General features: G+C 33.0%; 1 protein-coding gene across 13 annotated transcripts in view; it reads right to left on the reverse strand.

Moving 5' to 3' along the window:
- Positions 1-14,594, reverse strand: part of LOC143255850 (proton channel OtopLc-like) — a 75,016-nt gene that overhangs the window by 23,764 nt on the left and 36,658 nt on the right. For 2 of the 13 annotated variants that reach the window (XM_076512185.1, XM_076512192.1), the window contains one exon: positions 4,831-5,480. The exons of 8 other annotated variants lie outside the window; for them this stretch is intronic. In XM_076512185.1, the coding sequence (XP_076368300.1) occupies positions 4,831-5,201 (371 nt within the window). In that variant the 5' untranslated portion in view covers positions 5,202-5,480. Of the gene's footprint in view, positions 1-4,830; positions 5,481-6,767; positions 6,792-9,765; positions 9,880-14,594 lie in introns of those variants that run through there. 3 more of the 13 variants (XM_076512176.1, XM_076512201.1, XM_076512261.1) reach the window with 3 other exon arrangements.

The raw sequence follows: 14,594 nt of genomic DNA on the forward strand, positions 1-14,594 counted from the left end.
TTACGTTTCTTCACTTGGTTTTAATTTGCATGTAGGCCCGGTATGGCCAGGTGGGTTAAGGCGTTCGACTCGTAATCCGAGGGTCGCGGTTTGAATCCCGGTCGCACCAAACAAGCTCGCCCTTTTAGCCGTGACGGTCAATCTCTCTTCGTTGGTAAAAGAGTAGCCCAAGATTTGGCGGTGGGTGGTGATGGCTAGCTGCCTTCCCTCTAGTCTTATACTGCTAAATTAGGGACGGCTAGCGCAGATAGCCCTCGAGTAGCTTTGCGCGAAATTCAAAAAACAAACAATTTGCAAAAAACTATCATTCAATAAATTACATTTGAAGTAGGCACTTGTATTTAGTGCACGATAAATATGACATAACATCATGTTTGAGTACTAAGGGAGAAATAATGTTAAGAAAGTAATGTAAGCCTCTTTATATTTATATTTAACGTGCTCAGACTGTGAAGATGAGGGTTGACGGTTCATGGCCCATTGCTGTAATAGTGTATCCTTTACTTTGGGTTCGTGGATGCGCTGCACAAATGACGGTCAAATCCCAGGATTCTGTCATAAATAAAGGTAACCCAAAAGTTGGCGAAAGTTGACTAGTTGATTTCACTCCCGTTTATCAATAGGAAAATAGAGACGTATTGTGCAAATGGCCCTTTGTGATGTTTATACAGATAACCCTTTTGTTACATATGTAGAGATAGCTCTTTGTGATGTATATAAAGGTGGCCCTTTGTCATGCACATACAGGTAGCCCTTTGTGGTGCACATAGAGATGGCCCTAAGTGATGTTTATACAAATATCTCTTTCTGATGTATATACAGATAGCTCTTTGTGATGTTTATACAGGTGGCCCTTTGTGGTGCATTTACAGGTGGTCCTTTGTGATGTATATACAAATCACAGAAAACATACCGAACTCATACGACAAATGTCTTACTTACCTTAATTGTATTCCATTTTTGTTGTCTGCTTTTTTTTTCCTTTTTTGTTAAGAAGTAAAAATTAAACTTTTAAAAGTAAGAATAGGCACAAATTACAATAAATATTTTATGATGAACAATTTTTTTAATCCACATGTTCATATTATTTATATGCCTAATTTCCGCTACTTAACCTTTCCATACAAATCACTGATTTTTGGGATCTCGAAATAATTTTGCGTTTGTACACAGTCTAGAGTTAGACTTAAGTTTTGATTGGACCCGGCATGGCCAGGTGGGTTAAAGTGTTCGACTCGTAATCTGAGGGTCGCGGATTCGAATCATCGTCGCGCCAAACATGCTCGCCCTTTCAGTCGTGGTGATGTTATAATGTAACGGTCAATCGCACTATTCGTTGGTAAAAGAGTAGCCCAAGAGTTGGCGGTGGATGTTGATGACTAGCTGCTTTCCTTCTAGCCTTACACTGCTAAATTCGGGACGGCTAGCGCAGATAGCCCTCTTGTAGCTTTGCACGAAATTTAAAAAAAATTTTTTGATTGTTTCTTCTGATTTATGTGTCAATGTAACAGTGTCACCAAAACATCAATTTACTTACCTCAAGTTTTTTGTTAATAAGATACTTTGAGTAAGGAGCATTTACTCAAATTTTACTTAGCCAAGTCGGCATATATTTTTTCCTCCGAAAAAGAACTCTTAATTTAACATTTAATAATTAAATCAATGTTGTGCAGTAACATACCTTTATTGGACCTTCTTATATCGCCTTGCTTAATTATCCAACACACGACAGACCAACTAATTTCAAAAAATCTGGTTAAAATATGTGTATCAGTTTCATGGAAGAATGGGCAATAGAGTTATAATCCCTCAAGACTGCTTTAATCCTCTTTCCCACCTTAAATAGTTTTCGTAAAAATGTGCAACTGCTATTTTACAGGTTTTTTTATATAATAGTTTTAACTGCATGTTAATCAACTATAAAACCATTAAACGTCGCCATCTGATTTGTTAAAATAACAAGGAAAGTTTAATGCGCTTTAAAAATTGTTCAAAACTATACTTTTTCAGAGTTTATGACGTAATCACTTAAGTAAATCCCCGTATTTTAATTGTTTATGAAACGTAGCTCGAATTTATTTCTTCATTTTCTAAAATGAGCCCAGATTTAATATACACATAAAAGCTTTATCACAAAATTTTAGTAAACATTTTCGCTACTGACAACATGCACCTGAACAACGACGTACTCTGGAACGTTGCGCATTCTTGGAATTTAGGCTTGTGTTTGCCATTCTAATACCGCACAATTCTATCCCCAGTGGCTCAGCGGTAAGTATGAAGACGTAAAAATAATAACCTAATATCGATATTCACGACAGGTACAGCACGAACACTTCATTGTGTAGCTTTGTGTCTAACAGCAAACAAAAAAAGTGTATAATTCTTTATCGTTTTGATTAGTTTAAGCGATAATTAATAAAATAAACTGTTCTTATTGTACACAAAAATGAAAGAAAATGTTACAAGTAACTATACATCTTTTTCAGAATTTCTATCGCTAACGAACTCGTTTTACATAATAACCTGTTTCGTTTATTGTTACATTGTGCTCGTTGTTGGAGCTATATATTATGGCAAGATTTTTTTGTGAACAATTCCATCGCATTATTTCTCTCACATTTAAGCCTTAATATAATTTTTGTTTATCTTTGTTGAATATTGCACAAATCTACTCGAGATATATCAGTGTTACCTGTCCCTAATTTAGAATTGATAGGTTAGAAGGAAGGTAGCTAACACTACCTACCAGCAACTACTGGGCTTCTCTTACCACCGAAAATTGGTATTGGCCGTCACTGAAAAAGCGAACATGTTCAGTGACGAGATTCGAACCTGCAACTTGCGAACAAAGCGCCATACCTACCAGATCATGCCCTTAGCACCATTATTGAAAATTAATAGCTTTTTTAATATATGAAGGACACAATTAATAATCTTCAACGCTTCAACGTTATTAACTGATATGTTTTTCCTCGATGTGTATAAGGTTGTGTGTGTGGATTAGCGTTGATTAGAGTAGCGTAAAAAAGAGCATTTGAAGTCTAGTACTGGTAATTTTACAAACATCTTTGCCATAATATGTAGTTTCAACACTGAACAAGGTTCATAAATAAGAAACTCTAGTGATTCAAACACTCAAACCTAAATTAAACTGAAACTCATGACTGTAAACATTCACAATTTCAACTTCTGTTTAATAATAATACATAATTTAAATTAATTAATCTACTTCATTACTACCAGAATAAACTGGGGGTAGAAAACAGGTCAACCCATGTACGTTGTGGATAATACGGATACAAATTTAAAGGTGTGTTTGAAACGATTGTCATCTACTAATAAAGTATTACTTAGCACCAATAATATAGATGGAACAAAACTTCACTTCCCAAGGTGATAATATAAACAAAATTTCCAACTGAAGAAGTTATTACTTTATATGTATATATATACACACAAACGTGTGTGTCGTAAGTACAACCACATTTGATTTATCATATAGAACCGGTTTCATAGAATAAAAGCTAGTCTTTCGCAAGAAACTGCCCTTGCAGTAAGTAACATTTAATTTTAAACAAATATATAATACATTGTAACAGTAAAGTGCTGAGCTCATTTTAAAAATAATTGTTAAAGTCGCTTGTTGGTATTTTTCTTGAGTTTTGAGTTTATGACTTAAATAGTTTGTTTTTCTTATAAAATAAGAATATTTTAAGAACTTCATGATGACAAGAAACCCACTTGAAGTAAACCTGAAGATTACCTAAGAAACCCGAAACGTTGTTCTGTACTTTATTTTAATTAGTTTTAATACCCATACCAGCCGTCTTTAAAATATTTTAAGAACTACGTATTCATATGGTTCCTTAGAACAATACATTTTTTCAGTATCAATTCAATAAGAACACATGCTTTCCTTTCATTGTTAGTTTTGGAGAGATATTTAAGTAACAGAAGAAGCATAGTATTTGTGATCGTAACATTTTAATTGCAGGGTGCAGTTACAAGGAAATGTCTAAAACCTACCTATTATTTGAAGGTTAGGACTGACATACACATAGGCAATTTATTCATTTTACACTACGATCACTCAGGGATATATTAAAGTTTCGTTTTTCATTGAAAAGCCTTGCATTTTCCCATAATTTGCCAGTAATGGAAAGGTTTCAAGCGCTGTTTCGAAATGATACGAGATTCCGCATGACCCACTAATTACAATAGCCTTTATCTTTTTCATCTGTTCATAATTATTTTCATTATTATGTTTTTGATTTCGTACTGTAGCCTTAGCTAAAATGTTTACAATTCAACTAGCTCGAAGCTATAAAGGGTTGACAAAAGATGGGAGAAAAATGGTTAGTAACTGGATTTCTTAACATAACTATGAAATGCATTTAGTTATTAACGCAAGCACTTTTGTAAGTCATTTGGACTTTACATGGGTATGAGTAGGAAAAGATAAAACTTAAGGGTGAAAAGTATTTTATCGAGCTTTTTTGCATATACAAAAGAGGTGATGGAGTTTATATAGTTTAAAAGCTGTAAAGCTGATAGTGCTTTTAACTAAGTTATTTAATTTTAGAATATATTGACTTTATCTGATAATTTATTACATCTTATCCATGATGGAAAATATTTTGATGATCATTCCTGTACTAGTTAGTATAAATAAGAGTAAAATTGGTACAAAAATTTGATTAAAGACAAAAATAAGAAACCCAAGTGCTTTCAAAAGGTAGGAATTTCTTCATAATTCTTATTAGGTGGGCAAACTAAGGATAAAATTTGTGACTAGGACAAACTAAGGTTAAAATTTGATGATCTTACTTCGAATTCTTTAACTGATGACTGTTAACTTGTTTCATTTCCACACCAGTCTTTTTACCAAAGACCTGCACCTGAATATTTTTTCCACCGTTTTCATTAGTTATCCCTCGGATTTTGCTTTTCCTCGATCCAAACACATAGCGGTGATCTTGTTGTATGCATCCAGACACATAAGATTCCACAGTTTCTTCTTCAGAATGGAGACCAATAAAAGAAATTCTAGGGGACAGGGATGAATCATTCTGTCTATCGTGATTCTTCTTTTTAAATTTTCCAGATCCTACGTCGCTCTTATTAGAAAGGTATGGAGTCTTTTCCTCTTTATCATTAGTTTCAAAAAGAACAGGAAGCCATGTTTTCTCTTTAGACATTATTTTTATTACAACATGTAAATCTGGAAACGAATATATAGAGATATAAGCTTAATGTTCATCAAGGATTGGTGATGGTTATTTTTTAACAGTCACATACGCAACAGTATAGGCAAGATATAATAAATCGTTTTGTAACGTTGGAAATTAACGGTTTTACCACCATATACACTTCTCTGGTGCGTCTCTTAAGCACCTGTTTGTTGTTTTCGTTTAAGTGTTTGAAGAGATCAAACTACACACTGCATAGTCCTCTTGGCCAGTTATCGTATAACCAGTCTGTACGAAAGAAACAATACGATGTATTACGTAAAAATATAAAAGTACACTTCAAGATAATCCAAATTATCTTTAAAATCATGGGTAACATATGGTTAATTATGATAGAGATCGCATGTCCAAATGTTTAACAGTTTGAGCAACGCTAACTATATTTACTTATGTCTGACTGCAACTGTATTCTACCAGCTGGCTCGTACGTTTCGTTAGAGTAAGCTTTTGCTTTCAAGTAAGTATACAAAAGAGTAAGTAAAATTAAAACATGTTACGCACAGAGCACACCTGGGGAAACACCCAAACATTATGTGGCAGCAGGTGAATTTCATATATCAGCTTTATCTTGAAATATATCCACCACATCTAAAATCTTAGTTTTATCATAACATTTTAACTAGCCACCTTTGAAATTACATGTTTCATAACCACCAGTAATCAAAATTAATTAACCAACTGTGCATGTAAAAAATAAAGTAAAAACAAAAAATAACTAATGTTTTAAAAAAAAGAACACAACATATGTTCTGTAAAAGACAAGTCTGACGTTTGAATGGCTACAAGATAAATTCAGAACAAAAAACAACACAATAAATGTGGGCTTACAAAACAGAACACAATTAGTTGATGTACAGTTTTTGTGTTGACATTTTATGCAATCTACGTTTACACAATACACAAACGTATACACTAAACAATACACAATGAATTTGAAAGCACAACACTGTATTTAAATAAACACTGTTTTGAATGGAAAGCAGCACATCATCTGTTGTGTTAAAAATATAGTAGTAAACTACATCAGTCGTGGTATAGTTCATATAAATCTGTGTTTATGGAATATAGCTTGTGTTATGAATAACACAATGTGATAACTTACGTCACAACTTTTTAAAAATGTAATATGATATATTAGACAAAAGAATAGAATACGAAAATTATATAACGCTAAAATTCAGAGTTAGATCTATGCAGTGGCACAACTAAATAACAGGTCTTACTGTTCACCCTTTGCACTTAAACAAGACAAACATTCCAGAACAACTACAGTTTTATAAAAAAAAAAAAAGACAATATTAATTTTTAGTGCTTACTGCGAAAAACGATTTAATTATAAAATGTATTTAAACATTTTATGAATTTCGGCTTTTATAGGTGCTTATTTATACCTTAAGCAGCTAGTTTTTACTTTATTACCAGTAAAAATAAATATAAATTACTTAAATACAATTTAAAAATAGTTTTTTAAAGCAGTGCTATATAAAATAAGTGTGCGTGCATTTAAGACTACACCTTTCAAACACCTCACAATAAAATCGCTACGTATGACGACACTGCGGACTTGGTAACTGGTTTATAAAAGAACATAAAAAGCGAATGATTATCCACATCTTTCATTTAAAATCTCGTCCTGATTTCCGCCTGGCTGAGGAAGTTTAAAGAATAGCGTTACAATATACACAAAGGTTGGCCTTAAAATACACAGGATGTCAAGTAGTTTTTAAATAGTCACGTGGATTAAAACGTAGCCGGTGCTGATGTTAGTAATTTCTTCTGCACACCACAGAGTCGGATATATTCATATTATTTTTAACATAATTAAATATAAATTCACTCACTCTTTTTAAAAATATGTCAAAGTTTGCAGTTTTGAATTCGTAGTTTCTTTTGATATTATAAATATATACTCTAACAATGCGCGGTAACACAGCAGTAAGAACAAGCTAAGAATATTATAAAACCGATAAAATACTGAATTATTTGATGCAATATTTTAGGAAGTTGATTTTTCTTTACCGGCAACATACATAAATATAAATATACTGATGTAGACTGAATGCATTAGTATGTATGTTCTTCAGAATATACAGATCCATTTTTTATTAGTTTCTTCTATTGCTGATTGTGTGATGTAAAAAAAATCTGTTTTATTTCAAGCAGAAAACACTCTCAAATATTGCGACACAAGCAATTCGACATCATCATAAGCTCATTATTCTCATAAGGGGTACTTTGACCTATATAAACATACGCATGATAAGATCAAATCGTGCTTTAATTTATAGGTTAGTCGCTAGGGACGGCACATATATACAGAATATATATATAAACGATTGTTTAACGACTGGGATTAAATTTCAAACCACAAACTATTAAAAAATAACAGTATATAACTTTGTTTGTCCTTCCACAATTGATCTAACCGTAAAGTACTTCTAACTGTATTTACCATCTAAACTTGTTCGTATAAACAATGAAACCGGCACTGGAAAAATATGCAAATTATACAGTGTGAAGTACAGTTACTGTCCAGCTTATGAAACAAAGTGTATGTAGTCTTCACGTTGTTTAGATAGTTTTTAATGGGTGAGTGTATATATGTATATGAACACATAAACATAAGAATTTAGATATTGAAAGTTAGTCCTCCAGGTTTCAAAGTGTATTTTCAGTCAAGGAAACATAAATAGTAAAAAGCAATACAAGTCAAGAAGGGTAACCAGCTGACATTATATGTGCATTTAATGCAGATAATTAAAGCTCTTATATAATTTGATTTGAGTCAAATCCTGACTAGCTTTCGGTCTGATATCATAAGAAGTTGCTAAAAGTACAGTTGGTTTGAAATTTTACCATCCTATGGATGGATGAATAGTTTTACAGTGTAACGATATGGATTTTATAACAATTAGTTTCTAATGAACCAGCTTACATATCGACCTACTCTACCTTAAAACCTCCTACATGAAGCCTATCAAAAGAAATGAAAAACTTCTACATTATGCCATTGCAGTTGTCTTATTCAAATTTAGGAAATAACAAGAAATTACTCTAGATTTTTCTAAAGTTTTCTGCGGATGACCGATAACTGCTTCACTCGCTTGTAGAGGTTTTGTTTTTACTGTCGTACAAAAAAAAAAGACTCGTGAGTTTAATTCTTGCCTCCTCCCCTTCTATAACAATTAAACTAATATTATATTATGTTATGTTATGTTATGTTATGTTATGTTATGTTATATTATATTATATTATATTATATTATATTATATTATATTATATTATATTATATTATATTATATTATATTATATTATATTATATTATATTATATTATATTATATTATATTCCATGGCACTAATCCGTTTTTTATTTCGTATGTACAAAAGATGCTCTACGATTTTCGTGACAGTATACATTCACATAAATACCCTCCTTCTAACCTAAACCACTCTGCGACTTTTTCATTCGATAATTATGGCCCCATGTGATTTTGACAGAATGCTTGGAGAAATGTTGGGTACATTTGTCAACGAATGACAATTTTTGCAACTGATGACAAACAAATATCAAATATTCCGGTTTTCTCGCAACTACTGATTTGTGGAATTCTTATTGCCTTGAAAATAATAAAATAGCAGGAACTATATATTCTTATCTTTAAAAGCCAAATAACTTCCCTCATAAAAGTCTTATATTATTGGAAACTTATTAATGAGAAAGCTATAGCTTTATCACCCAACAACACAACGTAGCCTATGATGTATATATTTTGTGACTGGATGAATTTAATCCATCAGGTGCCAAAACATGATAGAAATCGGACTACTTTTTTAATTTGTTTGTCTATGCACATATTGTAATGTAATAAAATGGTAAGATCTGATTATCTTGTTATGTTAACGTTATGGGTATTTGTGTTCTAAATTACTTATTCAGCTTATGTCGGTCATCAACGCAAGTAACTGTATGCTTTTCGTTGTAAATCTTAGTTGGTAAAGAATTTCTTCATCTCTTGTACATTAAATCTGTCCATTAATTCAGGCCACATTTCACAACAAAAACATAAAGGATGTTGAAACAAAACACTTCTTTATTAAAATACAGAAAACAAACTATGAAAATAAGATTTAAAATTACATTTATGTGATTTATTTATATGTATAAAAATATGACATAACTCAACAAACAGCTTTGTTAAAATGTTAGACTTAACAATCAGGCAAGTGTTTAAATCAAACTCTTATTGTGCGTATGTTTATAAAACAAAGATGCTACAGTGGTAAGTCTACAGATTTACAAAGCTAAAATCCGGGGTTCAATTTCCCGCGGTAGACACAGAAGATATCCTTTGCTATAAAACAAACAAAAAACAAAGTATATCATAGCTATATTTCCAAGGTGTCTATAACAGAATAGAGAACTGTTGATAAGTTACAAAGTATCAGAAATATGAAACAGCACAAAAAATTCATTAGAAGTACATTCCAAAATGGAACAAAATACGAACTTACCAATACTCTTCATATGAGATGGTTCCCAGTGCTACGCCACCGGCCACATTCCTTTTTTTTCTGCTATAGTTGATTGATCATCATGTCGTGGCCTATATAGACTTTCAGTTCCACCTCCAAGGAAATACAGGTTTAAGCTACATTATGTCCGTGTGATAAGTACCAAGGTACACATATGATGATTCTCGTTTCTGCTCAGAATGCTGGGAAAGTTTGGTTTGCGTAGAAAAATCGGATGTTGCTATCATAAAATACAAAATTTTCCTATCACGTAGACGGACGCAAATTGTTGTCAGTATACGCCTAAAGTCTCTCGGGAAAATAGCTTATCATTTCTTTTATTTAAAGCGCAGAGAACTGTCGACATATAAAATATTTTCCTCGCAGAAACCTGTGATTACAATTTATTATATAGAACTTTATATTGTACAACGTAACTTACGACTAATCGTTTAGGAGCGTATACAATGATTCCTATTATATTAATTTTAGGTCTTTAAAAATGAAGTGTTACATTCAGCGAAAGTAGAACGAGATTGTTAAATGTTATGAATGCGCGAAAATATCTAGAAATATATGTATTAGAATAATATTGCATGTCCGGCAAATAACAGCTAATATATATATATATATATATATATACTGAAATAATCAGGGCTAGCTTTACGCTATGTATCACAAATTTTGTTCCTGGATAGTATGTGTTATTTCTTAATAGCTTATGTTGTAAGAGTACAGAAAATGGCCATTATTCCCTTCAAACTTTGCTTTTGTGAGCTGGATAATGAAATTTAGAAATTAACCAATTTTCTATGTAAAAACGGGCAAATTTGCACATTTTCATTTGCATAAGGTCTGAATGAAACAACATATGAATCAAGATTTATATGCATTTATACTAAAGTTATACACAAATGTTTAGAAATGTGTAGTTTTGCAAGATTTGCGACTGCAATGTAAATCGCTTTCACGTATCAGCCCCCAAATATAGTCTCCCATCATGTTTTCGTTATTCGCTCCCAGGTCACAAAAGCAAAGTTTGAAGAGAAAAATAGGCCTTTTCAATTTACTTTAGGCATAAGCAATTGGAAAATAACACTTTCTGCCCAGGAACAAGAAAAAGTAAAAATTTTGTTACATTGTGTTATCAAATAGGCAAAATCACAACCATCAACAGCGCCCAGATTCATACAATGTTACCAATGAAGACAATTGTTAAGGTTGCTGCGCATTTATAATACAGCTTATTGTGTTATGTTTCTTCTGGCTGAGGAAGTCTCCTGTCAATAGAAGAGGGACTGAAAGTTGAGTTTCTCTCTCACCCCCCACTAGTACACCTAGTACATTCTCCGAATATACAACGCTAAAATCACACGTTCGATTCACCGCGGTAGGCTCAGCAGATAGCCCGATGTTACTTTGCTATAAGAAAACACACATATATACAAATACAGTTTCTGTCTTTATAAACTAGATATTAATCTATTATGTTTCAGGAAGCGCTACGAATAACAATATTCCATTTCTAAATATATTATACAAATTTCTGGAAATCATGCCGTTTTGGTATATAAGTGAAGCACAGCTCGATAGCTTTTCTTTAGTTTTTCAAACACACAAAATAAAAATTTTGGTGAACGATTATTTACAATATTGTAAAAGTCTAAGTACGTAGCTTACTCTTATCAGAAGTTACAATTATTTGTAAAAATGCAAGATAGGTTAAAAAGAGATGCATTTAGAACAATGATAAAAATGTTTAAACAGTCAGCTTAGAAAAAAGTTGGTTGATCGAGAGAACAGGTGATGAATATTGGAAAAGGAATGGTTTAGAAAAATAATCGGACATTTGTCTCTGTTGAGGTTTTGAAACGTAATGCATTAAATACAGATGAAGAGCAACAAAACCACCGTTGCTAAAAACTGGTGAAACCACCAGAGGCCCGGCATGGCCAGGTGTGTTAAGACGTTCTGCTCGTAATCCGAGGGTCGCAGGTTCGAATCCCCGTCGCACCAAACATGTACGCCCTTTCAGCCGTGGGGACAGTCAATCCCACTATTCTTTAGTAAAAGAGTAGCCCAAGAGTTGGCGGTGGACGGTGATGACTAGCTGCCTTCGCTCTAGTCTTACACTGCAAAATTAGGGACGGCTATCTCAGATAGCCCTCGAGTAGTCTTGCGCAAAATTAAAACGAAAACAAAAACACAACCAGTGCTACAAATTCTGGCTACGCTACTCAGAAATTAAAGAACCCACATCTTTTCATGACAAAGACGATTATAAGTAAGAGAATCAAACAAAAAACGAAAATACGCGTGTATTTGGTTTGAAGGTCTGGTACGGCCTCGTGACTACGGCATCTATTCACAAATTGCGAGTCATAGGTTCGAATACCCATCGTCAAACATTATCGCCCTTTATGGTTACCATCAAATCTTGCCATACGATTGAAAGATTTCTGAGCTAATTCAAGCTGCCCGAGTAACTGATCCTAAACTTAGATTGTATTACAGTCAAAAGAAGAAAAATGTGTATTCGATTTAGACCACCCGGCTAAATACTAAACATTGACTCAAAACTGTGACATTTGATCGTCGCAATAAATATGGTACAACTGTAGACATTTGACCTTTCTAAAAACGATAAAGGAAGGTTATTATACACGATGATTTATCAACAAAGAAAACGCAACGACAGTGGGCTCAATATTTGGTCGAACGTGATTCAACACTTATTTTCAGCTTTAATATTTTTGACATGGTTCAGTTTTTACTGTTGTAATAGGAAATAAAGGATTGGAGGAGATCGTGAGTACTTTGAGCATTTCATCAAGTGGAGGAACTGTGACAGTAGAAATAATCTGAATCTAGGATGAAAATGTATCAAGCAATCAAAACGAAATATCTGTCTTGATTCAATAAAAGATGAAGTAATTTAAGCCAAGAAGTTAGAGGAATCGAGATACTGCTCTTCATGAAAATCGCGAGAATGTATTCTCACGACGACTGTCTTGTGCAAGAAAACATTAGTTTCGTCGTTTCCCGACACTTTTGTAGCACGGGAACTTCGCTCGCTTTGCTCATCTCTACTATCCCAAACTCAAATCGCACAAAAATTGGTTTCGAAGCAAGCAGTGTGTACTTCAGCCTCAATTAAAACAAGAAAGTGAAATTTTCGTAATTTTAAATATAAATGAGTAAAATGTATTTGATTTTTAGTCTTACAGCTTTGCACACAATAAAAGGTTTGATAATTGGATGATAAATGAAGCACAAATACCTTATTTACACAATAAATATATATTCGAGGATCTTTAGTAAGTAGGAAGACATATGCAGTGATTTGCATATTTATATATTTTTTCCTCTGGTATAAAGTTGGTTTTAGTTATTGAATTAGAATCTTTGTCAGAGTTATGAGGAAGGTTTTTGCAGCCCTTCTTCATGGCAATTCAGCATACTGACAATTTGTTTTCAAACACTATTTGTACTGGAGATGACCTAATGCTTATTTCTTAAGTCAGTGCCTCTGTTGACATTCTTTTTATGGACAAGTGACATACCACCAGATTTTCAGTGGCCAATAGGTTTTCATTAACATATTTTTTAGCTTTGTTGGCTTGATACTGCTCCAAGTGATGTCAAAGTTAACTTTGAGGCACCTGGATCATTGGAGCACAAAGATAGTAAATTACTTACTGCCTGAACAACTTTGGAAGAGTTAGATAAAGTGTTAAAAGCCAAATAGCCACTTAACACCCCACCATTTTTGTTCTGTTTTATCATTTTATAAATGGGCAGAGAGATAAAGACAGTGACTTACTCACATTTTTAGCTGGAGCCAAAATAATACCAGCATCTATAAAATTGATGACGAGTGGCTTGATGATCAAATCCTCGACCTCAATGGTTCACAAACGTTTTGTTTGCAGACCATCTGCAATATATTTATGCAATCTATATGTAGACCAGCTAAAGGAACCCCAAAGATCACACAATGAGAACTGCTGATCTAGTTCAAGAGCAGTTTGAAAGTTAAAATATTATATATATTCAGTAATAAAGCAGAGAAATGTAAACTTCAAAACCTAACACTAAATCATTTGCTGGTCTAAGTAAAAATGATTTATCTAATCAACACACTTAAATAAATTGAAAATGAAGAAAGAAATGACGTCAGTACTAGTCTACATATTCAAGGAAAGATCAGGGGTTCAGGCTTCAGTATAGGTTAATGATTTCAACTATACACTAAAGTTTTCTTAAATTATCAGTATATATCAGGCTGTTGCATATGAAATGTCAGATTTTCACATGCAAATTTGAAACTCGATTTTTAGAGGCTGAAAGAAAAGCAAAATCATAAATTTATCAGAATAATATAGTATATTGTCTGGTTCATTTCAAGCTCACTTTATTTTTCTTATTTCAGAAACTAACTCATATTTATATTGATTTTTATCTCCATGGATAAAATTGACATTCATGTAATGTTCTGGTACGACTTCAAGCATGGTTATAATACAGCAACAGCATTTCGTAATATCAATTTGGTGACGGCACAACGTTGGTTTTGAAAAATTTGCTCTGGTGACACAAGCCTTGAAAATGAGTCTCAGGGCTGCCCTCAGACAGCCATTAGTGAGGTAGAAATGAAGGCTTTAGTTGAATCAAATACCTGCCAAACTGCGAGAAAACTTGCTGACAAACTTAATGTTTATTATTCAACAGGTTAATGACATCTTGAAGCAATTGGTAAGGTATAAAAGCTCGATAACTGAGTACCTCACAAACTGAAAATAATCAAACAAGGCGAGTTGAAATTTGTT

Source organism: Tachypleus tridentatus, chromosome 1 (genome assembly GCF_004210375.1).
Source record: "Tachypleus tridentatus isolate NWPU-2018 chromosome 1, ASM421037v1, whole genome shotgun sequence".
Lineage (NCBI taxonomy): Eukaryota > Metazoa > Arthropoda > Merostomata > Xiphosura > Limulidae > Tachypleus > Tachypleus tridentatus.